The 25,643-nt window shown below is 44.2% G+C and overlaps 3 protein-coding genes across 9 annotated transcripts; 1 reads left to right on the top strand and 2 right to left on the bottom strand.

Annotated features, from left to right (window-relative positions):
- The first annotated feature begins 10,525 nt into the window (after positions 1–10,525).
- On the top strand, positions 10,526–13,993 carry LOC136537365 (protein FAR1-RELATED SEQUENCE 5-like). Its single transcript, XM_066529357.1, has 3 exons — positions 10,526–10,807; positions 10,984–11,064; positions 12,866–13,993. Exons 1-3 carry the CDS (start codon positions 10,526–10,528, stop codon positions 13,991–13,993), a joined length of 1,491 nt encoding a protein of 496 aa, XP_066385454.1.
- Positions 13,994–14,329: 336 nt separating this feature from the next.
- Positions 14,330–17,278, bottom strand: LOC136540390 (probable inactive purple acid phosphatase 1). Of its 7 annotated transcripts, none has more exons than XR_010779940.1 (6): positions 17,067–17,278; positions 16,712–16,779; positions 16,513–16,579; positions 16,291–16,433; positions 15,235–15,327; positions 14,637–14,850 (listed from the first exon to the last, which is right to left on the bottom strand). XR_010779940.1 is itself a non-coding variant. In XM_066532395.1 (5 exons), the coding sequence occupies exons 1-5, from the start codon at positions 17,213–17,215 to the stop codon at positions 14,372–14,374; spliced, it is 522 nt and encodes a 173-aa protein (XP_066388492.1). In that variant the 5' UTR covers positions 17,216–17,278; the 3' UTR covers positions 14,330–14,371. The 7 variants fall into 7 exon arrangements, 3 of the variants coding, with proteins under 3 accessions (XP_066388492.1, XP_066388491.1, XP_066388493.1); XR_010779941.1 differs by having other exon boundaries at positions 16,291–16,413; positions 16,497–16,579; XM_066532395.1 differs by lacking the exons at positions 14,637–14,850; positions 16,712–16,779 and adding an exon at positions 14,330–14,461 and having other exon boundaries at positions 16,291–16,413.
- Positions 17,279–18,693: 1,415 nt separating this feature from the next.
- LOC136535511 (protein RIK-like) lies at positions 18,694–25,439 on the bottom strand. Its single transcript, XM_066527772.1, has 12 exons — positions 25,179–25,439; positions 24,787–25,036; positions 24,565–24,663; positions 24,414–24,448; positions 24,271–24,346; positions 22,773–22,895; positions 22,545–22,631; positions 22,234–22,327; positions 22,004–22,121; positions 21,133–21,625; positions 19,188–19,662; positions 18,694–19,100 (listed from the first exon to the last, which is right to left on the bottom strand). The coding sequence occupies exons 1-12, from the start codon at positions 25,244–25,246 to the stop codon at positions 18,985–18,987; spliced, it is 2,034 nt and encodes a 677-aa protein (XP_066383869.1). The 5' UTR covers positions 25,247–25,439; the 3' UTR covers positions 18,694–18,984.
- Positions 25,440–25,643: the final 204 nt, after the last annotated feature.

Here is a 25,643-nt window from a genome sequence, read left to right on the forward strand (position 1 = left end):
TAAAAATTTCTACAACAACACTTAGCAAACCAGTTAGACAATTATAAGGTGTAGCAAGTGTTGCGCTAGCCTACTAAAAATGTAAGTCACCTACCACAAATCTAGTTTCTATAGATTCTAACCACACAATAACTATGGCACTACATTAAGTTAGTGTACTCTCAAAGGCTAACTAAAGAGCCACACTAAGAAACTAACAAGCTCTCACAACTAGCTACACTAAAGAGCTTGATAACTAGTTTACAGTAATGTAAAGAAAGAGAACAAGATAGTTATACCGCTGTGTCGAGGAATGAACCAATCAATCACAAGTATGAAAACCAATGAAGACCAATCACCTCGGAATCAAATGATGAACACAATGATTTTTTATCGAGGTTCACTTGCTTGCCGACAAGCTACTCCTCGTTGTGACGATTCACTCACTTGGAGGTTCACGTGCTAATTGGCATCACACGCCAAACCCTCAATAGGGTGCCGCACAACCAACACAAGATGAGGATCACACAAGCCACGAGCAATCCACTAGAGTATCTTATGGCTCTCCACCGGGGAAAGGTCAAGAACCTCTCACAATCACCACGATCGAAGCTGAAGACAATCACCAACCTCTGCTCGATGATCATCGCTGCTCCAAGCCATCTAGGTGGCAACAACCACCAAGAGTAATAAGCGAATCCTGCAGCGAAACATGAACACCAAGTGCCTCTAGATGCAAACACTCAAGTAATGCACTTGGATTCTCTCGCAATCTCACAAAGATGACGAATCAATGATGGAGATGAGTGGGAGGGCTTTGGCTAAGCTTACAAGGTTGCTATGTCAATGTAAATGACCAAGGGGGTGAGCTTGAGCCGGCCATGAGGCTTAAATAGAAGCCCCAATGAAATAGAGTCGTTGTACCCCTTCACTGGGCACAACATGGGGTGACCGAAAGCTCTGATCATATTGACTGTACGCTGCACCCCAGTGTCTGATTGTGCGATGCACGCCATGTGTCCCCTCTCTTCAAATATTAAGTGCTCGATCACAATAGTTAAGTGATGTCTAAACGCAGGAGCTCAAAGTGACCGGACGCTGAGCCCCAGCGTTCGGTCGTTTCCAGTAAGCATCCAAAAATGATTTTTCATGATTGGACACGTCTGGTCATGCACGACCGGACTCACCCAGCGTCCGGTCACACGGTGACTCTTCTGTGCGCTGCCACATCAGTCGGACCGGACATACCCTATCAGCGTCCGGTCACCAAGTGACCCAGCATCCGGTCAAAGACCGACGCCAGCGTCTTTGCTATATAATTGACCGGACACACCGGTCCCACTAAGACTAGCGTTCGGTCACTTCGTGACCAGTATGACTAACTTCTTTTCAACTCTATCTTCTTCACCCTTGCTCAAATGTGCCAACCACCAAGTGTATCACCTTGTGCACATGTATTAGCATTTTTTCATAAACATTTTCAAGGGTGTTAGCACTCCACTAGATCCTAAATGCATATGCAATGAGTTAGAGCATCTAGTGGCACTTTGATAACCACATTTCGATATGAGTTTCACCCCTCTTAATAGTACATCTATCGATCCTAAATATGATCACACTCACTAAGTGTCTTGATCACCAAAACAAAATGGCTCCTATAATTTATACCTTTGCCTTGAGCCTTTTGTTTTTCTCTTTCTTCTTTTCAATTCTAAGCACTTGATCATCACCATGGCATCATCATCTTCATGTCATGATCTTCATTTGCTTCACCACTTGGAATGTGCTACCTATCTTATGATCACTTGATAAACTAGGTTAGCACATAGAGTTTTATCAATTCACCAAAACCAAACTAGAGCTTTCAGAACCTCCGAAGGTGATGGGCAGATCGATCTACCCAAGAGGCATGGCTGGGCCGGATGCGTGCTCGGTGAACACCCATAGCGTCGAGTGTCTCAGCATACATGATGTTGAGGTCGCTGCCTCCATCCATCAGTACTTTGGTGAGCCACTTTGTGCCAATGATTGGGTCGACCATGAGCGGGTATCTCCCTGGCTGCGGGATGCTCTCCGGGTGGTTGGCCCGATGAAAGCTCTAGTTTGGTTTTGGTTAATTGATGAAACCCTAAGTGCTAACCTAGTTTATCAAAGTGATTATGAGATAGGTAGCACTACTCCAAGTGATGAAGCAATGATGAAGATCATGACAAAGGTGATAGCATGGTGATGATCAAATGCTTGAACTTGGAAAAGAAGAAAGAGAAAAACAAAAGGCTCAAGGCAAAGGTATAAAATATAGGAGCCATTTTGTTTTAGTGATCAAGACACTTAGTGAGTGTGATCACATTTAGGATAGATAGCCGTACTATTAAGAGTGAAACTCGTATCGGAATGCGGTTATCAAAGTGCCACTAGATGCTCTAACTCATTGCATATGCATTTAGGATCTAGTGGAGTGCTAACATCCTTGAAAATATTTATGAAAATATGCTAACACATGTGCACAAGGTGTTTGTAGGGTTGAGATGGGTTTGGGTCCCTCTCTCCCTCCCGCCGAGCTTGCTCGGCGGGATTCGGCGCTTTCGGGAAAATGAAATGTCTATTTTCTATTGCGCCGGATGCAAAATTCTTGGTGGTTGGCACACTTGAGCAAGGGTGAAGAAGTTAGAGTTGAAATGGAGTTGGTCGAAATGATGCTGGCGTCGGTCTACTGACCGGACGCTGGGTCACTCAGCGACCGGACGCTGAAGGGCTGCGTCCGGTCGAGCTGTCAGACGGCACAGTCGCTAGGGTTGAGCACCGGACGCTGGTCTGTGTCCGGTCAAGGTGGACCGGACGCGTCCGGTCAGAAAAATATGCCTCGGGGAGCTTACTGGAAACGACCGGACGCTGGGGCTTCAGCGTCCGGTCAGTTTTGAACGGAGCGTCCGGTCAGCTTTGTAGCCGTTGAAATCTGACGAACAGCGTTTGAAGCTGGTGACGCGTGGCGTCCATCGGGCGACCGGACGCTGAGGGCCAGCGTCCGGTCGGTATGACCGGAGCGTCCGGTCAGAGCGTGTTTTGCCCAGTGAAGAGGTACAACGGCTCTATTTGATGGGGGCTCTATTTATAGCCCCATGGCCGGCTCAAAGGAGTACTCTTGCACATTTTCATTGACATAACAACCTTGTGAGCTTAGCCAAAGTCCTCCCACTCATCTCCATCATTGATCCATCATCATTATGAGATTGGGAGAGAATCCAAGTACATTGCTTGAGTGATTGCATCTAGAGGCACTTGGTATTCGTGTTGCGCTGCGGATTTCGCTTGTTTCTCTTGGTGGTTGCCACCACCTAGACGGTTGGAGCAGCGGTGAAGGATCGGCACGAGTTGGTGATTGTTCGTGGCCGCCTTCGGTGATTGTGAGGGGAGTTGTACCTTCCCCTGTGGAGTGCCGAAAGGTAACTCTAGTAAATTGCTCATGTCATTGAGTTACCTCACTTGTGGGTCGGTTCTTACGGTGTCCTATCGTGTGGACGAGGTTTGTGAAACACCTCTTAGCCGCCGAACCACCAAGTGTTGGTCGACACAACGGGGACTAGCGTGTTGGCAAGCACGTGAACCTCGGGAGAAAAATCGGTTGTCTCTTGTCATTTGCATTCTCCCGGTGATTGGCTTGATCTTCATCTTGTGATTGGTTCATCCCCTACACGGCGGTATAATCACCCTACTTACTTGTTTACATTCTTGCAAACTAGTTGATATAAGCTCTTTAGTGTAATTAGAATTGAGAGCTTGCTTTATTATTTACATTCATCTAGTTGAGCTCTTTGGAGTAGCAAGTTTGTGTGCCTAAGTAATCATTGCAACTAGAATTGTTGGATAGGTGGCTTGCAACCCTTGTAGAGCTAGAGCAAGTTTGCATTACGCTATTTGTCATACTAATCAAATTGCTCTAGTTAATTTGTAGATTTTTAAATAGGCTATTCACCCCCCCCCTCTAGCCATATTAGGACCTTTCACCCGATCGAAGGTTATAGCGGACTCTGACCACTGGAGGAAGGCAGGCATGGCTGGTTTGGTCGCATAGACCTTGCGGCGCGCAATCTTCTAGCGACGCTTGGAGTCATAGGCCTCCGATCCTCTAAAGATCATGAGGCAGCCATCCGGTGTTGGAAAGCCATCGTCCTTCCCTTCGGCGTCGTCCGTGGTAGGGTCGACGTCCTTCTCATGCTCCCTTTGTTGGAGCCTTCGGACAAGAACCATTTCATGTGGGCGCAGTTCTTATACAGATGCTTGATGGGGAAGGCATGGTTTGGGCATGGCCCCTTGAATAGTTTTTCGAAGTGGTTTGGAGTGCCCTCCATGGGCTTCCGACCACCCCTATGGTCAGCGACGGCTATGAGAGAGCCCTCACGCTGTTGCTTCTTGTTCTTCTTTTTAGCAGGACAGTTGGAGGCACCTTCACCAATGTCCTTGTCCCACCTCACCTTGCCATTGAGGCGATCGAAGATTGCTCTGACCACTTCTTCGCTCGAGGCATGACTGGTGTCGATGTCAAGGAGTTCCTTGGTAGTTCATGGACCCTTGCGTCCCAGCTTGTGAATCAGAGACTCACAGGTGGTCCCAGATAGGAAAGCCCCTATAACATCGGTGTTGGTGACATTAGGTAGCTCGTTGCATTGTCGGGAGAAACGTCGGATGTTCCCATGAAGGGTCTCACCGGCCTTCTATCAATAGTTTTTGAGGTCCCATGGGTTCCTAGGGCGCTTGTATGTGCCCTGGAAGTTATCCACGAAGATCTCCTTTAGGTCCGCCCAACACTAGATTATGTTGGACGACTGGTCTTCTAACCATGTTTGTGCCAAATCGGCTAAGAATAGTGGAAGGTTGTGGATAATGAAATCGTCATTATCTGCACCACCGGCTTGGTAGGCAAGCCGATAATCCTTAAGCCATAGTCCAGGGTTCATCTCCCCAGAGTACTTTGGGATGTTGGTTGGTGGCTAGTATCTTGGTGGGAAGGCCGTGTTGAGGATGTGTTGGCCAAAGGCCTAAGGCCCCGGCAGGCCGAGGCTCGGGCTTTGGTCCTCGCTGCTGTCATAGCATCCACCACGGCGAGGGTGATAGCCATGGCTAGCTCCCTCTCTCAGATCGTCATGAGTACACCTACGAGCATCAAGGGTGTTGCATGCGTCATGGTTGCGGTCGAGACGCTGATACACCAGGACCACAGTGCGCTGCCCACCGCTTTGTGGTGCCTGGTGGACCGATGTGTCCCTGCCAGGACATTCTAAGAGCATGTTCTGGCTGGCGTCGAGCTTGCGTCACCAAGACAATGAGCTCTTCGCCTACTGTGTCGCTGCACGCTCGAGCAACCTCAGGCATTGCATCCGCTAGAAGGCCATGGAGCAAGGCCGCTGCGGCGGTGATGTTCTGGCTTGCCCGGGCAAAGCAAGGGAGGGCTTCATTGTCTACAATGATCCTCTGGTTCACATCACGGACAATGGTGCATGCGCGCCCACCATATCTACGGTGCTCTATCTCGTGATCGAGCTCCGCGCATTCCTGCTCGAGCTGGAGTCACGCTTCCTTGATCTCTCGGTGTCAGGCTTTCAGCTACTCCACTAGCATGCATGGCAGGGCCGCTATCTCCCTCTCGGCCTCATCATCGAGGTCATTTATTGGGGTAGGCTCCCCCTCATGGATGCCTTCGTCGTGCTACTCTAGGGTACCCATCATGAAGCATTCACGAGATGGGTGATGGCTTCCCCTGCTGGAGTCAAAGCTAGAGGGTGACTCTAGCTCCTCTGCCAAGAGGTCATGGAAAGATCCCATGACGTGTTCGATCACCCCCATGAATTCATCATTCATGGGAGGTGGAACCATGCGTTGTGCGACAAGGTGGCTAACGGTCACCACAGCGTTGTGGAGACCGAACGGAAGCACTATCAGGGCACTCCGAATGAGGTGTTTCGGAGAGAGGGGTTCCCCTCTGGCGAGCCACGCCATGTTGTTGGTGTTAGAGAAGGTGAGGTAGCTCAGGTCCTCCCTGGACGGCTAGGGTCCTAGGGAGACGCCGAGCTAGCGCTCAAGCCTCTCGTAGTCAAGGCCGATGGAGGAGAGAGGTTGGATGGTGGCATGAGCCAATGCCAACTCTCCTCCCGCCATGATGATAAAGTCTAGGTCCCCAAAGTGCACATGTGCGCCTAGGACCCAGCTGATACTATGGCTAGCCATCCATGGCCTAATGTTAATGTTGAAACGCGTAGTCCCCTACCTAGTGCGCCAACTGTCGGTGTTTCGAGTAAACACCATAGAGTAAATTTGTGTTATTGCGCATCTGACCCGGATGGTATGCTAAATGGACACAAGGTTTATACTGGTTCATGTAGAATGTCCCTATATCTAGTTCGTGGCTGCAGCTCATGTTATTAGCACCAAAAAGTTTGTAGTAGGGGTTATAAATGGGCACGAGAGGGAAAGGTCCCAAGTCTCTGATGGAAAGGTTGAATGGGTGCTGAGAACTTGGTTGCTACTCAGTTATGTGTGATGTGATGCGTGGTGTGTTGAATCGATCCCCTAGTGGGGTTACCTACCATCCCTTTTATAGGCCAAGGAAGTGCAGGGATTACATATAGGAGAAAGAAAAAAAACCAGAGGCAAAGGAGGTCCATCAAAGATACTAGGTCTTCCTTTTCCTCTGTGCGAGCCCTGGTGACATGGCAGGTGGTTCTAGGGATAGCCCCATGCTGGGAGCACGTCCGCTGATCCTGTCATGTCTTGGCATGGTCAGCAAGTTGTCACGTCCCATCCCATCCTGACGAGCGGCATAGTGGACTAGGGTGCTAATCCGTGGCCATACAGGGAGCAGACAATGCAGAGACCGCATGTCTGTTATTGAGGTGATGCGAGTTTCCTCCTGAACCATAGCGGTTGTCGTGAGCTTCCGTTAGGATCCGTGCCCGAGGGCAAATGGCGGCGCCCACAACACTATAAGACAACTGTCGGCGCCTACAACACTATTTGGGCTTTGACATGCCTGGAAGGGCTTAAAGTGTCCATCTTGTCACATCCTAACGGTACTTTCCTATAGGCATGTAGGGTATGGTCCTTGGTATTGTGGTTGACTTGAGTGCCCTGCCTTATCTACGCGCATAGTTATGAAGGAGCAGTGCTCAGATGTCGGGCAAGGTAGAGCCTATCCCTAGACATCGGGTGAGGCGAAGCCTGCCCTCGGGTGTTGGGCGAGGTGGAGCCAGCCCTCAGACATCGAGCGAGGTGGAGCTAGCCCTCGGGGGTTAGTCGAGACAGAGTTTGCCCTCAGATGTCGGGTGAGGCGGAGCCAGCCCTTAGACGTCGAGTGAGGCAGAGCCAGCCCTCAAGGGTCGAGCGAGACGGAGTTTGCCCTCAGACATTGGACGAGGCAGAGCCAGCCCTCAGACATTAGGCGAGGCGAAGCTAGCGCTCAGACATTGGGCGAGGCGGAGCCAGCCCTCAGGGGTCAGGCGAGATGGAGTTTGCCCTCAGATGTCGGGTGAGACGGAGCCAACCCTTAGACGTTAGGTCAGGCGGAGCCAACCCTTTGACGTTGGGTCAGGCAGAGCCAACCCTTGGGGGTAGGGCGAGACAGAGTTTGTCCTCAGAAGTCGGACAAAATGGAGCCCACAGCCTTGGTGGTTTGAACAAGGTAGGACCCACTGGGAAACATAGCTGCGTTATTGATCGCTCTGATGAATTAGCGTTGATGGGTATCAACTCCTCTTCTTTGGGTACCCTACTTTTGGTCCCCGACACTATGCTTAGGTCATCGATAGCGTGAGTAACCTGCCGTTACTCACAATAGGTAACTATTATAATTATTCTCATGATAAAATGATGAAAGAAAAAATGGAGACCGGGTAGGGATATGGTATAGGTATTGGTGGGTGTAACAAGTTATATCCTATGGCCAATAGGACTTACCTTGGTTACACTATTTTTCTTGTCCGTGTCGATTGAGGACCATCCATTGCTGTGGATGGTAGTTAGGTCATAGACTTATTATCCTGAGCACATACTTGCTTATGGGAGCAGGAAGGCTCGTTGCGCTCTTGTCATGGGTTCTGGCTCTTTCTGGACTGACTGATTGGAGGTGAGGAAAGGTGGAGGTCTAAGCACCATACCAAGACCGGGTCTCAAGTGTGGGGGCTTGGAGTCCAAGTTTGGATGGGAACCTAGACCCCTCGACAGGAGTGGAGTGGGTTGGTCTCGTTTGTGCCTAGAGTACAAGTGGGGCGTGTGTTTTGGGGTACCCAACTAGGATACATTGGTTTATGAATCACCATTTCCGTACAACTTGGCTATGGTCTAGCACTGTAGTAAGAACTAGAAGAGAAAAGATGGTGACATAATTCTAATTACTCAACCCTTGCTTAAAAGTAGAACAGGTGCTTACCTAGAATGTTTAGCTAATGAAGTAATCATGAATGCCAATAAAACTTGACTTAAGGACTTACTATTAGTAATGCTTTTCGTAAACAAAAAGAAAACAATAAACCATATTGCCTATCATACCCCTTGGAGTTAGGAAACTATTCCCTCTAGTCGGGTAAGTCTTGCGAGTACATTGTGTACTCAGGGTTTATTCTACCCTATTGCAGGTGTAGCTTGAGGAGTTAGCTCTTGTGTGGAGGAGTTTATCCGCTAGATGATTATTATATTTTGCTATTTAATTATCGCACTCTGAACTCTAGTATTATAATAAATAATTTTCAAGACTCTATGTTGTAAGAAATGGATTAAGTGATGTAAGCTCGTACTCATTATTGGATTCTGACGGTAAAATGTGGATTGTTTCGAGTTCTCCCTTGGGGTGGGCTCAATAGAACTGTTCGGTTTAGCCACTTCTAGGGTGCTTACTATCTAGAGGAAGACAAGCGCCTCTGAAAGTGTGTTATTTTGGGTGGTTCTGCCATAGGTTCCTAAGAGGCTTTTGTGTGTCAGACCTAGTCCGAGGGGTAGTCGTTGGATCGTCCAACGGGTGGCCCACAAGTCAACCATAGCAGTGTGGCAACAATCGGCTCAACGGTCGAATTTAGAGTACAACAATGGTCCGACGGTCCGGCTAGTTTGGTCCGACGGTGCGTAGAAATGCACAACCAAGGGACCAACAGCTAGTTTGGACTTGGGGCTTAGAAATACCACCATGCCTAGGCAAATGAGGTGTGTGTGGGAGCTCAAGGAACAATATGTATGAGCCGAGGTTCATCTCTAGGAGCTTTAGACACCAAAGTGCTTAAATAATCACTCAATGATTAGCGTAGGTGCTTTGTGAAGTGCTTAGGTTAATTAGACCATGGCTTATGTGCTCGCTCTAGGCTTAGGCTTAGTGTTTAGCGAGGTTTGCATACCTTGCAAGAAGAAGGTGCTTGCGCACACTATTGTTGTACTTAGTGGGGATTGTAGTCTTATGAGACCACATCAACCGCGTTTGTGGTAGGTCATCACAGTGTACTGGAGAGAACAAGGTCCATGGCATTTTAGCCAAAAGCTTGATAGTGAAGAGGGCAGGGACCATCCGGGAGAGGATTGTCGGAAGGCACATCGGAGACCCACTTGCATGTAGGGAAGGCCTGGAGTATCCACGAAATTACCCGGCTGGGAGCTTGGCCCTAACGTGGGCTTCCTTACGAGGGGTTCAATGAGGACTAGGGGGAAGCTTACACACTTCTCGATATCTCAGTAAAAATACCAGAGTCGTCGACGGGAGTTTGCATCTCTACCTCACTTAAGTTTTCGTATTTACATTGCTACCTTAGTTGTGTGCTTTACCTTTCCTGGTTCAATTGATAGGATTGGAACCTAGTTTGCATAACTCTTTTGCAGCAGAGATAGCAACACACCTAGCAAAATTGTAGTTGCATATTTAGATAGTTTACTTAATTGCATAGGTTTCGCTAAGGTTGGAAAATAGAGTTTTAACTTGCCTAATTCACACCCCTCTTAGGCGTTATGGTCCCTTCAATTGGTTTCAGATCTGGCCAGCTCATTTTTGGACATTTAGCTACACCATTGTTGAGCCGACGCCATTTAGAGAGGGAAGGATAGATACCTCTAGGCCTTCAGACTTTGACAGCACTAATTTCCCCTATTATAATGCTAGAATGCTTGCTACCTTGATGCGGTAGATTTGAGTGTTTGAAGAGTTACTCATGACGGGGTGAAACCCCTGAAGAATCCCAAGAAACCAACTGCGAGTGATGAAAAAGAAATTCATCTTAATGCTAGAACTAATAATTACTTGTTTAAATCTTTAAGCATGGAATTTTTTAACCAAGTGTTCACCTTAAAAAGTGTTAATGAAATTTGGTTAAATTGCATGAGCTCCACAACGGAACAAGCAATGTCCGTGAACAAAAAAAAACATTGCCACGCAGCTATCGCTGACTTGTGGGACACTCCATGATGAAACAAGCAATATTTTTTAATGAGATCTTTTACAATGGTTGGAATCGCTTCCTATCGCCTCCGATCGCCTCTATAAAATAGCCATTTTTGTTGATTTTATTCATCCAAGGGTAACATGGTCATTGCGCACACACCTCTCACTCCCCACCCCCACCCTCCCTCCCCCGCCCCCACGCCGAACTCGCTAGCACACACGTCGTTCTCACCCTCGCCAAAGCCACCGCCGCCACCACTGCCCTGCTCTCTCCCTCCCTCTAGCCACCGCCGGAGGCCCTGCCCTGCTACCACCCTTGCCCCCAGCACGAGGGCCACGGTGGTCACCTCCGTCGCCGCCTTCCTTGATTCTGCCGGGTTCCCACGCACCCTCGCCGCCCTCCAGTCTGAGGCCGGCCTCGAGGTAACCTCTCCCCTTCACGGTGAGCACTCAAACCCACACCAATGGCTGCACTCTCCACTCTCCCTCTTAGATCTGGATGTGTAGTTGTGGCAAATTAGTACATGTATAGCTCATATTTGATTTGATTATTCCAAAATTAGGCTTCTGTAGATGGATAATTGGTGCTCCTGTTCCAGAATGTTTGCATTACTGAAGCATCACAAAATTCTAATGATTTGAAATTTGGAATGTCTCTGCTGCAACATTATGCTACTAAGGTGCTACTAGTAAGGACATGTTATTAATGTATAAAAGGTTTAGAAATATTCAAGAATGTCCAACAAGCATTTGTCAAATATCTATCCCCACGAGAAAAATAAATTTGATTAATAGCTCCCTTTTCTTTTACTCAAGAGCTCTATGTCAGTTAGTACTCAGTACTTTGTATGATAGTAACCTACAACCAAGTCTTATAAAGATATATAATTACGGTATTTTAGTTAAGACCATAACACTTTCTGGGTTGTCCCTGCTAGAAGAAAAATGTGCTTGTTGCATCCAAGCAGGGATCATTGCAGCTATCAGGCTGTTGATGTTGTGTTAGACAAGTCCTGTTTATTTTCACGTAACGAAGCTTCTGATGCAAGGTCTGGAAGTGGCCTGTTTTCAAGATTTTCTTATAGGAATGGATTATCTCTTGTTGTGATTCTAAATTTCTCAGAGAATATATTGATGCAGTGCAACAAATACATCAAGTAGGAAAAGATTTCAGATGAGTATGCGTTTAATCAGTAGAGTCATTGTGATTGCCGTAGAGATGTTGTTGGTCTGACTGTGATTAGTTTCAGAGGTCGCTTGGTTTAGTTTTTAGAGTAAGCAGCTAGCTGTTGGGTGAAATTTTGTAATACATTGAAGTAACATGTCCTTACTATAAGAACATCTTGTAATTAATAGATTTTCTTATAGGAATGGATTCTCTCTTGTTGTATGATGATGCAACTATTTGCATTACAGACACCATAAGAGCAGATGTTAATATTTGTATGTGACATATTTATTTACCAAATATGATAGCATGATGAATTCTATGATCATGTTTCAAAGAAAAAGGAACCTGCCTATGGTTATGATCCTAAACTTTTATAGTATTACAGTTAGTTATGGTTGTATTAGTTTAGTTTTCCTTCTCTGTATTAATTACAAGATGTTCTAAATTGTATGATTGTTTAGACATGTATGTTAAAGCCCTTCACTTGTATGACTATCTTTACTAGAACTAGAAGTAAGATGATCCTATCAAATCCTGAACTAGTATTTGCGTTAACTGACAAGAGCTTACAGAGGAAAAGCTATGGCTTGTCTTGTGCTGACTTATGAAGGTATGCCTTGTCTTGTGCTGGCATATCAGAATCCAACTTAACTATGGATGGAACTTGACTTCCAAACTAGATGTGCATTCTATTAAAGGTTTTGTTGATATCAGGTTGTCAGAATCTGTTTAGAAATTCTGGAAATCCTATCTACTATTATAATTAAGAGAGCCATTTGATCTACAAGTTCCTGTTATCACTTGATATATTTTTTAAGATTTTATCTTAAGAAAACTTGAATTTTTCCGATGATTCACTGGGCAGAGTACCGTTTGTTAGTAGTCAATACCTGCAAATTTAGCTTCTTGTTGCAAACAGCCCAAGATTCCAACATGTATAGAGTTTGGCTATTTCTAAACCTTACTGTTAATTACAATCCTCAAATGTACATAACTAAATGGATGCAGCTGTTGTATAACTTTTCCTTTTGCAATGGAAGAATGTACCTCTTAGGCACCTACTATCTCAAAGAAATAGAGAAGCACTTGATACTTTAGGAGAACAGCATTTTCTAGCACATTATGTACTCACTAATCTTCTATTGCAAATGCAACTATTTCGGCGTGGCATACTTATGTATTTTTTTTGAATTGAAAATGTTAACATGGACATGAGGCTTTATGCTACGCCGCTATGGCCATGTCTTTTTATATATTTTTTAATTTGTTCTATGGAGTTTTAATTAATTTAATGTTGTTGATTGATGCAGGAGGAAATGTCGGGTCTTGATTCTTTGATGGAGTACAATGAAATTGTCAGGAAGATATTTCGTAGTGAAACAAAAGGATATCTGTTTTATAACAAATACGCTAAGGGAAAAAGATTTAGTGTTAGGAAAAGCTATTGTGAGTGGGGCAACGACCACAATGAGAGGACCCTTCGGAAGTTTGTTTGCAGTTGTGAAGGTTTCTGCGAAGAGGAGCTAAAGAGGGAGATTAAGAAGCGGAAGCCACGGAATACTACTCGTGTTGGATGCCCTGCTAAATTTGTGATTGCATGGGATCATAACACAAGGCAGTGGTATGTGAAGGATTTCATATATGAACACAACCATCCAATGGCGGAACGAGACCTTGCTTGTCTTGTGCGTTCACATAGAAGAATCAGCGATGAGCAAAAAGCTAATATTGTGGCGATGCAGATTTCTGGGATCTGCAAACACCAGATAATGGATATTATAGAAATGCAGTACGGTGAGTATGATAAGGTTGGATTTACAATTGCTGTCGGTGATGCTCAAACAGTCATTAGTTACCTGATAGAGTGCAGACGTAGGGATCCTGGTTTCTTCTTCGACTACAAGACTGATGGGAAAAGGCACCTCAAGGAACTGCTCTGGTGTGATAGTCAATGTCGGCTTGATTATGTAGCATTTGGTGATGTCATCGTATTTGATAGCACGTACAAAATGAATCGGTACAACCTGCCCCTTGTTCCTTTTGTTGGGGTGAATCACCATGGTAGCATAGTTCTTTTTGCACATGGAATTATTTCCCAGGAGACAATTGAGTCATATGTGTGGATTCTTAGCACATTCTCTGATGCCATGGTTCAGAAGCATCCGGTTTCTGTGATCACTGATGGAGACCTTGCTATGCAGAGAGCAATCGGGCTAGTGTGGCCGAATTCATCGTATAGGCTATGCATATGGCATATTGAGCAGAACATTGTGCGTAATCTTCACGATGATGGTGTGAAGGCTGATTTCAGGTATTTCCTTTATGATTGTTGCTCCATAGAAGAGATTGAGAGGAAATGGCTAGAATTATTGGATAAGCATAACGTTATAGATAAGAAGTCGTGGCTGTATCAGATGTATGAGAGGAGGGAAATCTAGTGTGTTGCGTACCATGCTGATAAGTGCTATTTAGGACTGAGGCGCAACCAGCGGAGTGAGAGCCTAAACTCTAGGCTTTAGGTAAACCTAGATAGTAAAATGACTTTGTTCGAGCTGGTTGAGCACTTTGACCACTGCCTTTCGTGGCTGCGCAGTAATGAAGTGAATCTGGACTTTGAAGCATAGAATTCTTTGCCATGCTTAGAACTAGATGCTTCAATTATTGAGAAAGAGGCTGCGAAATCGGTCACACCAAGAATTTTTGCCACGGCGTAGTTCAGCATAAAAGCAGCCAAAAAGTGTTTTACGAGAGAGATTCTAGATGACTATGATGCGATTAAGTATATTGTTGGCAGGGAGGATAAGGTTGCGTGAAACTCAATAACAAGAGATTGGGCCATAAGTCCTTGAGAAAACTTGTGTGTATGAAACCAGGATCACGCCAACCAACTGTCCTTGCAGGAGGACCTGACATAGGGCCATAAAGGTATATAGTAATGATAATGTTCTTATTAGATTCCATAGCAACATTAATGACTCATCGGGTTTCATAAAAAGTGAAAACATCAGCACACTTAGCTTCGGAACATGGAAACACTAAATTCAATGCAAAGCATAGGAACTGTTGGACATTGTAATTTTATCGTAAGATAGATCCCTACATTTCAGATAAAAATTGAGGATATTACTCTTTATTTTTGCAGGATATAGTATGAAAATTACTAACCACACATGGTGTTGTGACTGAAAGTAAGGGTGCCTGCAGGAGAAAGGAGTTGGATTTGCCCTTGTATGCCCCATCGGACAAATGGTGTAGCCTCATTGGTACCACAGCCACTTGTCCATGTCACTGTCATCTAGAGTCACTAAAGAACAGTAAAAATCTTGAAGATATGATGCAATTTCATTCCCGAAAGCAGTTATGTTCACTTTTCCTTTAAAAACCTTGATAACTAGAACAAATTCTAAAGGTAAACGGTAAACTAAGAAGTACTCATCTAAATAATAACTAACTGAAATATCCAAGTTCTTGTTTTGTGTTACTTTAAATTTTTTTGCAAATTATAATTCGATCAAAAGAAAATGTTACTTACAGCTACGAAAAAAGTGCATTAGAGAAATGGCCAAAATCTATCACCTATTTGCATTCAATATATTTTCTTTCGTGAGTCATATAAAACAATGTTACTTGATGTTCCCTTCATTACTTACAAGAAAAAACAAACGAAAATGATACTTACTTCATTCCAGGATTTTCCCTGTGCTAAGCGTGGGTACACTGGAGCCTTTGGGTTGATGAAAGTAACACTCTTTGAGTGGGTGATGAGCTTCGGCTGTATTATTACACAAAAAATGCAGACGGTCATGCCAAAGCACATACTAGTTATCCATCGTGGTATGCAGAGGAAACTGAGAATGGTAAAACAACTGGCAGCGATATTAGTGACCCCAAAATATAAAACACAATGGTACTAGTGTCCCTATTCGTATTTTCTATCTTACAATGACATGCAGCTCTCCTGTGTGGTGTGTTTGAGTTAAAAAAACAACCTAAACTCTAAATCAAAATGGTTCTCTTTGGTTATAAAGAGACGACAAGGTGCTCATTGCTAAAAATCTAGGCGAGAGACTTTTACTAGTGCACCATGTTTAGTGGTGTACTGGTGTGTGACTGATACAGCGTGGCCTGTGAGGGGTGTGCAAGGGAGAATGGAGGAGTGATTGGGACTGAGGGTTGGAGCGAAGGGGATAGCGAGGCAATGCCGCAGTGGGGAGTTCGGCGGCGGCAGCGGCTGAACCGCGCGCAGCCACCGTCGAAGAGAAACCCCCACCACTTGGGAGGTCTATTCTTCTTCGATGATTCCTTATTACACTCTCTAAGTGCCACTTATAGAGCTGCAACACTTCCTAACTACGCACCTCGTGGAGGACGCTTGGTCCGGCGCCTATAGTGGCGGCCTAGGAAGGAGTCCACAACAGTGACATCTAAATCTAAAATTCTATAGTTGGAATTTGACTGTAGAGGTTGTACATGGCCCGGATATTGTGACAACTGACAAGGAAATTATTAATAATATTTATATAAACAAAAAGACCCCAGCATATGTCATGCTTAGTTAATCATTGTGTTGAAGGTGGCCAGGTGGGCCACAATTGTCTATCAGGAGAAAAGATAAATTTGATTAGGTTGTATGTATAGTACTGATAGCTTACATATACCAAATAAAAAGGTCTAAATTTTTTAAACCCTGCAGTTCAATAGATTGATTCACAAAAAGAAAGCATTTCGCACATACATTCGACAGGCCTCCAGAGAACAATGCAAATGAGAAACCCTCTCTCTGATTTATCAGCTGAAGCCTCAAGGATCCCTTTCCAGTGTTTCCATAATCACGATTAGTGTAGTTTGCAAATTGGAACTGCCGAAATATGAAGCCTCCTTCAGTGTTATGTTCAGATAAGAGTTATGAAGTCACCTAAACTTCACATGAAGAAAACTCACAGGAAACTAACCCAACCTTGATAGGAGCTGTACATAAAAGAGGGGACTCCACCCATTCGTTCTCTTGTGGACAAATGGAATCACTGACAAACCCAAGGAAACAAAATACACCAGATCAGTCCAGCTTTCCATTTAGCAAGAAGCATGCAGTATTCTACCAAAGCAAATAGCAGATAGTGTATCAGTTTATGCTTGAAATTAGCAGGAGAGAATACTCCAATCCAGTCATCCTTCGAAGGCCTGGGGTTACTATATGTGACGGTCACCCATTCTCTGTCCTTCCCTGCAACAAATAAAGCAGCCGATAATCTGATTGCAGCAGAGGGAACCATTAGAGAGGGCAATGGCACAACACATAACCCTTGTGCTACAAATTTAAGCCCTATTTGGACATTCGAGTATTGAGCGCCCATATTTCTAATGATGAATTGCAAAATTTCAGCCCCGGATTGCGACAAAGCTCTTAAACTACTGTGCACTCATACTCGGAAGAGCTTAGAGCACCTCGAGCCCACGAACTGATGCGCCCACTCGAATTAGCGTGAGGCGCCAGCGTTTCAGAGGGCTCACCTCCAGGCCGAGAAGGGCCGGCAACGCGTCGACGAAGGCACCCGGCTGGGGCGCAGCGGTGGTGCGGTGGATGGCGATCCTCGACAGCGGCTGCTCGCCACCTCCCGCCACGGCGGCGCCGGCGCCTGCGATAAGAGCGACCAGCGCATACACCGTCACCGCTGCCGCCGTTCTGGGCAATGACAGCCTCGGTTGTAACCAGCAGACGAACTCCTCCCGCTCTCTGTATACCATTTTGTGGAATAAAAGGGAGCCAATAGGTTATGGAATAGTCGGCATTCGGAAATCCATCGTCCACCTCTATTTCCATTTCTAAAAAGGAATATTTTATCCTAGTTATTGAGATTTTCTACTCTATACCTATTTCTTCCGCACCTGTGTTATCTCTATCACATACTCTATATCAATTTTTTCATATTTTATTCATCTCTCTCTCCCTTTCTCTCTCACCAACTCTCTCTCTCTCCTCGCTATAGTCCATTTAGCGTGCACACAGTGGTCCTCCAGGAGTAGCGTTCGACCGGCCGGCAGATAGCGTAGCGCGGGGTTTCCAGGCGAGCGGTGCGGGCTTTAGCGGTGCAGCCGCAGCGTAGCGCATGCTTTAGAGGCGAGCGGTGCGGACAGCCTAAGCCGCCCGTTGGCTTTTTGGTTTTTTTTAGTTGATAAGCCCCCTGGTTTGGTGTGAGAGAAAAAACATAGTTGGCTGATTGATAAATCCTAACTGAAACCAACAAACAAACAGATCAAGATAAGGGAGAGCCTGACCTGACGTGCGAGTTGTGCAACCTTTTACAAACAGAAATGCTATACAACACACATGTGTTTTAGCACAAAAAAATACATAGATTTTTTTATATCTATGACGTATGGGGCCCACATGTCATAACGAACACATAAACGTCTCTGCGATCTGTGATTTGTCCTTCTACGGAAGAAAAAATATATTTCTTGTGATCTGTGATCTTGTAATTATCTAGATGTAAAAGAAGGTTAGAGGTAGAAGAATAGTGGAGGTTGTTGGATCTTAATCCTATGGTGCTAAAAATTTTATGTGTTGAAACTGCATAAAACACGTGGTTGTGTGGTCTTACAAAAGTAATGGCGAATCTGAAGGCCCTTCTGAAAAGCAAATTTCAGAAACCCGAGCTAACTGATGGCATGTTTGAAACACAATACAATCGCAAATGCCAACAACCTCGATGTCAACGGACATGCCTATTAAAGTCTTCATCACAAAGATAACCTTCATTTGAATGGATCTCCAGTTTCATATTCGGGATAGGCGTCTATGCGTCATACTCAGTTAAGCAACGGAATATCAAGGGTATTTGGATCTGATCTAGGCTAGTCTGGTGATTACTGGAGGTTCAACCGAATATCCAAAGTATTTGGATCCGATCTAGGCCAGTCTGGTGATCCAAAGTCTGGTGATTACTGCAGGAGATCTCCACCTTAGACTTCCTATATTAATAACTTGAATTTGAACATGTCAAGGAGAAGCCGAATTGAAAATTACCATAGCACATGTCCTGCCATTTTCCTTCAATTAAGAAAAGTGCTTCCACGCGATGTCTGACCTTATTACAGAAATTAAATTTGCATGATAGTGGATACAAAAATGACAGGCTCGAACAATTATATGATACTGACATTAAAATGTTACGAGTTCAGCAACCAACGTCCAATCTAAAAACAAAAAATCATCATATCTGAGCCAAAACAACATACGGTTCATTTTGACTACGCCACAATGAATACAAGTTCAAAGAAATCTCATTGCCCATTAGAATTACTACGGAACAAGAACAAGGAGCTCGATTGCCTCTTTGATTCAGAAGATGCACCAAGGCAGCAAGCATCCTTATCAGCAATTCTGGTTTCACACTAGACTACGTTAGCAGACCCAGTTTTAAACAGCTCAAAATGGTTTCTGCTCTGAACCAGGAGTTGGATTGCCCTTAGGTATGTTGTCTGTCACATCAATATCGTCGTCATCGTCATCATCTCCATAATCAATAAGTTTCAGCAAAGTATCTATAAATGAACACCAAAGATAATATGTAAATTAGTGAAGTTAAATCATATCCTATGCACAAAGGAAATTATTGTGTGAAATATTACCAGACACAGGTGTGGCTTTTGTTTGTTCCTCAGGCTCCTTTGGTTGTCGTTGAGATGGCAAGACTGATCTTGCATCCAAGGGCCTTGGAGGTGCTGTCAGCTCCTTTAAAGCAAAAGTCTTGTTCTCATTTCTTGACAATAACTCATCTGAAGGGAATTTTGGTGGCGGCGGAGGCATGCTCTTAGACGGTGGTGGTAGCATGCTTTTGGGCGGTGACGGCGGAGGCATGCTCTTGGGCGGTGGCGGTGGCGGTGGCGGTGGCATGTTTTTGGGTGGCGGCGGCAGCATGCTCTTCAGGGGTGGTGGTGGCATCTTTGTGGATATAGAGAGATGTGATGACATGTCCGCTTCTTCTGGCAGAAGCATTCCATTTGATCCAGGATGAACTATCTTTGGAGGTGCAATTGATGAGCTCCCAATGTTACCTAAACTATCTAAACCTGTCTTAACAAATTTGGACCCCAGTTGTGAGTTCTGGAAAGATGAAAGAAAACAAGAACACTCATCCATCAAATTCCTGTGTGAGTAGGTAATGCACAATGGCATGCATAAGAATGAAATCAGAAACAATTTTGCATACGCAGCATAAATATGAGCATATTTCATATGGAAGCACAATACTAGTTAGCATGACTCTTGACAGGTTCATAATGTTATCTTAATTTTGAAAAGATAGAAGCAGATATGCTGTAAATATAATTTTCATATTGGGAGAGTCTATAATAACATAACAAAGATATACACATAAGTGTAGGAGACAATGCAGGAAATTAACAACACCCTGAGTCTCTGAGTCTGCTTAACTAAGTGAAGTTTCATATGGAAGGACCTTTTGTAATTTGTATATTTATATTGCTTGGAACTTCCAATGAACGAGAAGATTTTGCAAATGCAAAACTTTCTCCAAAGAGTGTGAAGAAATAAAATGTATCAAAACCTACTAACAAGACTAAACCAAACAACCAATTTCAAAACTTAAGGCATGCTAGCAATGTTAATCAACACTAGTGAACTCTGTAAGCGAACAGAAACAGATCAAACGCAAAGGTTAAATTTCTATGTGCTGAAAAAAGTAACAAGATATTTGAAGAGCTCTGCATCTTGTCAGTTACACTCCACAGCTAATGCAAACTCCAACTTGTTACAAGCCTGTGAAAAAACCCACATGTATTGCCACCTGTGAGCTTCAGACAAGGTCAGAGAAAATACCTGGAATGAAATGAGATGTTAGAACTTAGAAGCAGATAAAAGAATACAACAAAAAACGATGATGCCAATCTGGCAATCCAACTATTGCTTTTAATAGTACTGTTAAATTTGGATTGTAGTCTCCGTTAAGAGAACTGCAAGAACTACAGGAGCAAGCAAAGTTCCTTTCCTTCAAAACAAGTCAGATTTATAGTAGTTATTAATTGCATGTGGAATATTTGCTGTGTTGCATCAAATCTCTCGGTTAATCAAAAGTGCTTCCCTTGTTTCAAGGAGGCATCATAAACAAAAGGGCAATATTTTTATGCAGAACATTTTGATGTTAATAGATGTCACAATGTCATACAAAGTTTTTCTTGTAGTTAAAAGAGCAACAGTGTACATCAAAGATACAAACAAAAGCAAATATGCCAGGAATTCCAAATCCTGATATTGAAATCACCTTGGAAGTTGTGCTGATAAGAGTCAATGGGCTACAAAAGATGGCACAAGCCAAGCTAAGAAAGGAGAGAACAAACAAGGATGAGAGAGTAGGGAAGATGTCGTCAAATCAGGATAGGCGGTGGCCATGGAATTTAGATTAATCACATGAAAGGTAATACAGAGAAAAGGAGGTGAATAGAGGGGACAGCAGAACAAGTATATACAAAAGAAGAGCTTAAAAAGGCTGTTTTAGCTCCTGTAGTTAAGAATTAAGTGAGGCTATATCAGAAAGAAAAACAGAACTAATTGTACCTGACTTTCTGTTGCTGGACCCTTTGAGACTGGTAGTTCCTGGAATTTTCTTCGGGAACGTTTATCCATCTCCACATCCCAGGTTGAGTTCTCCTTTGTCGCCATGATTGTTGGTGTGGACGTCACTGGAACAGCCTGAGCTGCCGACGACAAGGCATGCTTGAGTGTGAATGCCACCTGCTGCAATGGAGTTGCTTGGGGATAAATGTCCCCATAACCGCTGTAAAATGCCCCACCATTTACTGGTGGAATAGGATAGGCCATGTTACTGGGTGGTGGAACCCCAGAATATGTTGGAGCCCCTGATTGCACTGCCACTGCAGGAGCAACAACAGGAGCAATAACTGCAGTAGATGCAGAGGAATGTGGAGCTCTTGATAACACATTGGGCCCTAAAGTATAGTGAACATCTGATTTCGCTCCTGAGGTGTCGGTACCAGCTAACAACTGCTGAGGAGGTGGAACAGCACCATATACGTTTGAACAAGAAATTCTGTCGAAAAAATGTATTAATAAAATGAAAATGATAAGACTTCTGTTGTAGGATCCAATATCAAAAATAAGAATCTGTACATGCTTTGATGTTGGGGAGAAAAGAAAAAGACACAAAAACATAAAACAATGGGCTGCGATTTGAACATGATACTAAGAGTCAGTAAGCTTGTATGCTTCATACAATCATTTCCTTAAGAAAATAAGTATTTTCAAAGGACAAAGCTGATAAAATCAAGATGAGTTAATGACTAAGTAAAGCAAATACTTAACCAAGAAGGTGAGAATGCAGATGCAAAGGTTGTATTTCTCATAAAATGGAAAACGTGCAAGCAAAAAATAAATAATCATTTAATTCAACGTTAGCAAATTTACGTACCTGGAAGCACCGAATTCTGCTGCTATTGTATCAAGGAGGTTGTCTGCCAAAACTTTTGCAGCTTCTAGGTTCTTTAAATGCATACTTGCGAGGTATAGGTGTAGAGGTTGTTGTGAGGCTACAAAGGATGTTATAGAAATAATAGAATAAAATGTAAGCCTACAAATTATAGAATAAAATGTAAGCCTACAAATCAGGAGTTCCTAAAAGCTATCAAAATAATCACCAACCTTCACCATGACAACTGCCAAGATTCTCTGAACCTTTCCCTCTTAGTACAACAGTGACCCCTGTTTCTCCCATGATATGATTTATGTACTGATCCTATAATAACAAAAGAGCACAAGCACCAACAGCACAAAAGCAGTTTCTCCCATCCAAATTGGGATGTCAGAGAAAGCTTTATGATTAGATCTTTCCAAAAAAAAAATGAAAGAAAACAGCACATAAATTGAGTAATTAACAAAATTAAACTGAGATATGCTAATAACAAAATGATCAAATAAAACCAGGATCACATATAGTTCTACAAAAAACATACATTTGGACCACGGATTCGAGCTGCAATATTCAATGATGGATCTGCATCAAAATCCAAAAATATCGAGGCACTAAAAGGACGAACAGCCTGTGAAAGATGAATAGAGATGAAGTTAAATTTCTCGAGCAGAATTTGTTATATAGTAGTACAACAAACATACTACACTGATCCCCATTCGCTCCCAAAAATGGGTAAATTTGCTCATGATCTGGAGATATAGAGGATTACCTGTCCACCACTAGAGGAGAAAGGGACCGATATAGACTCTGAGATTGTTCCTTGTTTCAATATTTCCTCAATCATTGAAGCTGCACGGTCAACTGCCTTAATGCGCTCAGCGGTATCTTTCAACTATTGAGAGGCCAAATGCATATTATTATCTTATCACTACTATTATAAGGAATGTTTATACAGGATTGAATATAGACTAGAAAAAATAGTGGCATGCTGCTACTTATGACAATGGCCTTGGCACTGATATCATGCAATTTTTTGTTATAATATGGATGGATGATTCAAAATAAAAAAAATTAAAGAGGAATATCATCACAATTAGATTGCATTACGCCTAACAAGCAGATATGTTAAATCCCAGTTTCCACAAAAAGCAAAACTAGTGTATGACCTACTATATGCATTGGCACAATCACTGTTTTACAGCATTTATAGGCTGTTTGGTTTGAGGAGTGAGTTAGTTCATCATCTTCTCAATCCTAACTTTTTTGTTTGGTTTGTCGAATGGAATGGGCTGATCCATCATCGCCTCATTGCTCACAAGCTAATAATTAGTACTAGTATGAGGATTGAGGAATGGAGCCATTCTACCAAATTTTAGGAATGGACTCATGATGCACCACTCCATCTAGAATGGAGTGATTCCTCAAACCAAACACCCTAGTAAGGCAGGAAAGTCCATTCCCTTTTAGCCTCCCTGACTCCCTGTTTACTAGAAAACTTCAGTCATGGGTTGAGATCTTTAAGATCTTCAAAGGTAGTTTTAAAATGCATACTCCTAAGGTCCTTAGTTCACAGTTTAACGCCCTTATAAGCAGTAGCAGTTAAACAATCAATAGTCAACTCAAGGCAGACATGACAGTTCTGTGACTTTAACATGGTGATCAAGTCAGTAAGTTGTATTTGACATAGTATTAAAAACAAAAGAACAATAAGCGGCTTGTTCGGTTGGCTGGTTCGTGTCGTTGCTGGTTCGTGAAGAAGTACTGCTGGCTGGTTTATGTGAGAGAAAAATACTGTTCCGGCTGGAAATTTACGATCGTTTACGACAAGCCACAGCCAAACGAACAGGCTGAAGATAATTGGCACCATCATCATGGTTAAAAACAAGAAAGGACAAGATGGAAAACACAATGAGATCTTCTAGTAACAGTTAATGCATGCAGGGCGTACCCAGTGCAGAGAGCTCCCGCTCTGTGCGGGGTCTGGGGAAGAGTGTCAGTGGCAAGCCTTACCCTCGCCTGTGCAATGCGAGGAGACCGCGACTCGAACCCGGGATCTTCCGGTCATAGGCGGTAAGACTCTACCGCTTGCACCAGGCCCGCCCTTCAACAGTTAATGCATGCAGACAGCCATAAAATGGTCCATTATATAGTTATACAACTGATTAAATAACTGTTGCAGTGCAGAAATTTCAGGTATATATCACCAAAGTTATTATGGTCACAATAAAATGAAGGAAACGGAATTCAATGGAAAGAATAATATTTACCTGAGATCCAGCAGAGATATGTAGATAGAGTGGCTTCTCACCATCAGGATGTTCATTTGGAGGGTGGTATTTTCCCCTTACAAGGTAAAACAAGTAGTCTCAGGAATGGACCGTCAAAACCAAGAGGGCATGTCAGATTATACCTGGTAATGATGACAGTGTTTGTGCATCTCTGAATCTGTTAAGTATCAGGAACATCATAAGTACCTTATTTGACCTTAACGTATGCGAATACAATGTTTTAGAAGGAACAGAGTCCACCAGTAACCTAGACTTGTCTGGTTAAGGATTTACCTCTTCTTGTGTTTGTCGTTTTGTAAGCTTATATCGCACAGATGGATCTGCATCGTTTATAACAATTTCGCGTGCAATGACCTCATCTGGTATTTTTGCCTAATAGTAAAAAAAGACATACATAAGTAGTGACAGATGCACTCCGATAACCCTAGATTATAATTGTCCACATAGTACCTCTCAGAGCTTAAAAAACAGTATGGTATGAGAAACTAAATCAACCTGACTCAATTTCTGAACTGCAACAGCAGCATTCTGGAGCACCGATGGTGCAATACGGGGCGGCACCGATGGCGCAATATGGGGCGGCAACGAATATGGAACAGGGACTACACTCGGCAATGTAGCAGCTCCATACGCAGTGACGCCAGGAAGAGCACCGAAATTCATCACAGGAATCCCCGCCACGGCAGCAGCCTTCACCGCCGCGGAGACCAAGTCCTCCGCGGGCTGATCCCACTTCCTCTTCTTCCTAAAGAAGAAGCGCACATGTTTCAGCGACTCGGCATCCCCAACCCCCGTCTCAACCGCGAGGGCGGCGGGCAGGGCACTAGGTTTCGCAAATCGATGGCCGTAACGGATAGGAGAGCGAGGGAGGGAGGGGGGCTGGGTACCTTTCAGGTCTTTGCCTGCCTGCGGCGGCGGGCTCATCGGCGACCTTGTGCGATCGGTCCGCCGTCATGGGCGCTCGCTGACGGGTGGGCTCGCGGATGAATCAGGGGAAGGAGACGGGCACAGCCGTCAGCCGGGATGGGAGGCTAGGGCGATGAGCCGGTGAGGCCTGGCTGCCTGGATTGGATGCGTTGTCCGGTCGCCCCTTGCCCGCGTAACCGTGTGTGGTGTTTCTTTTCTTTTCTTTCTTTTTTCAGCTCAAGTCACAACTCACAGGACGAGTACGTGAAGATAACATTTCAGAAATCCAGTTTTCAGTCTCGAGTTTTATAGCCTGTTCACTATAGTTTTTCAAATGGGCCGACACGGGCACGGCACTAGCCCGGCCCGGCCCGCTAGGCATCATGCCCTGTGCTTGGCACGGCCCGCAGCCGTGCCTGTGCTTGGGCCGCACATTCGGCCCATGG

The sequence above is a fragment of the Miscanthus floridulus genome, chromosome 2 (genome assembly GCF_019320115.1).
Source record: "Miscanthus floridulus cultivar M001 chromosome 2, ASM1932011v1, whole genome shotgun sequence".
Lineage (NCBI taxonomy): Eukaryota > Viridiplantae > Streptophyta > Magnoliopsida > Poales > Poaceae > Miscanthus > Miscanthus floridulus.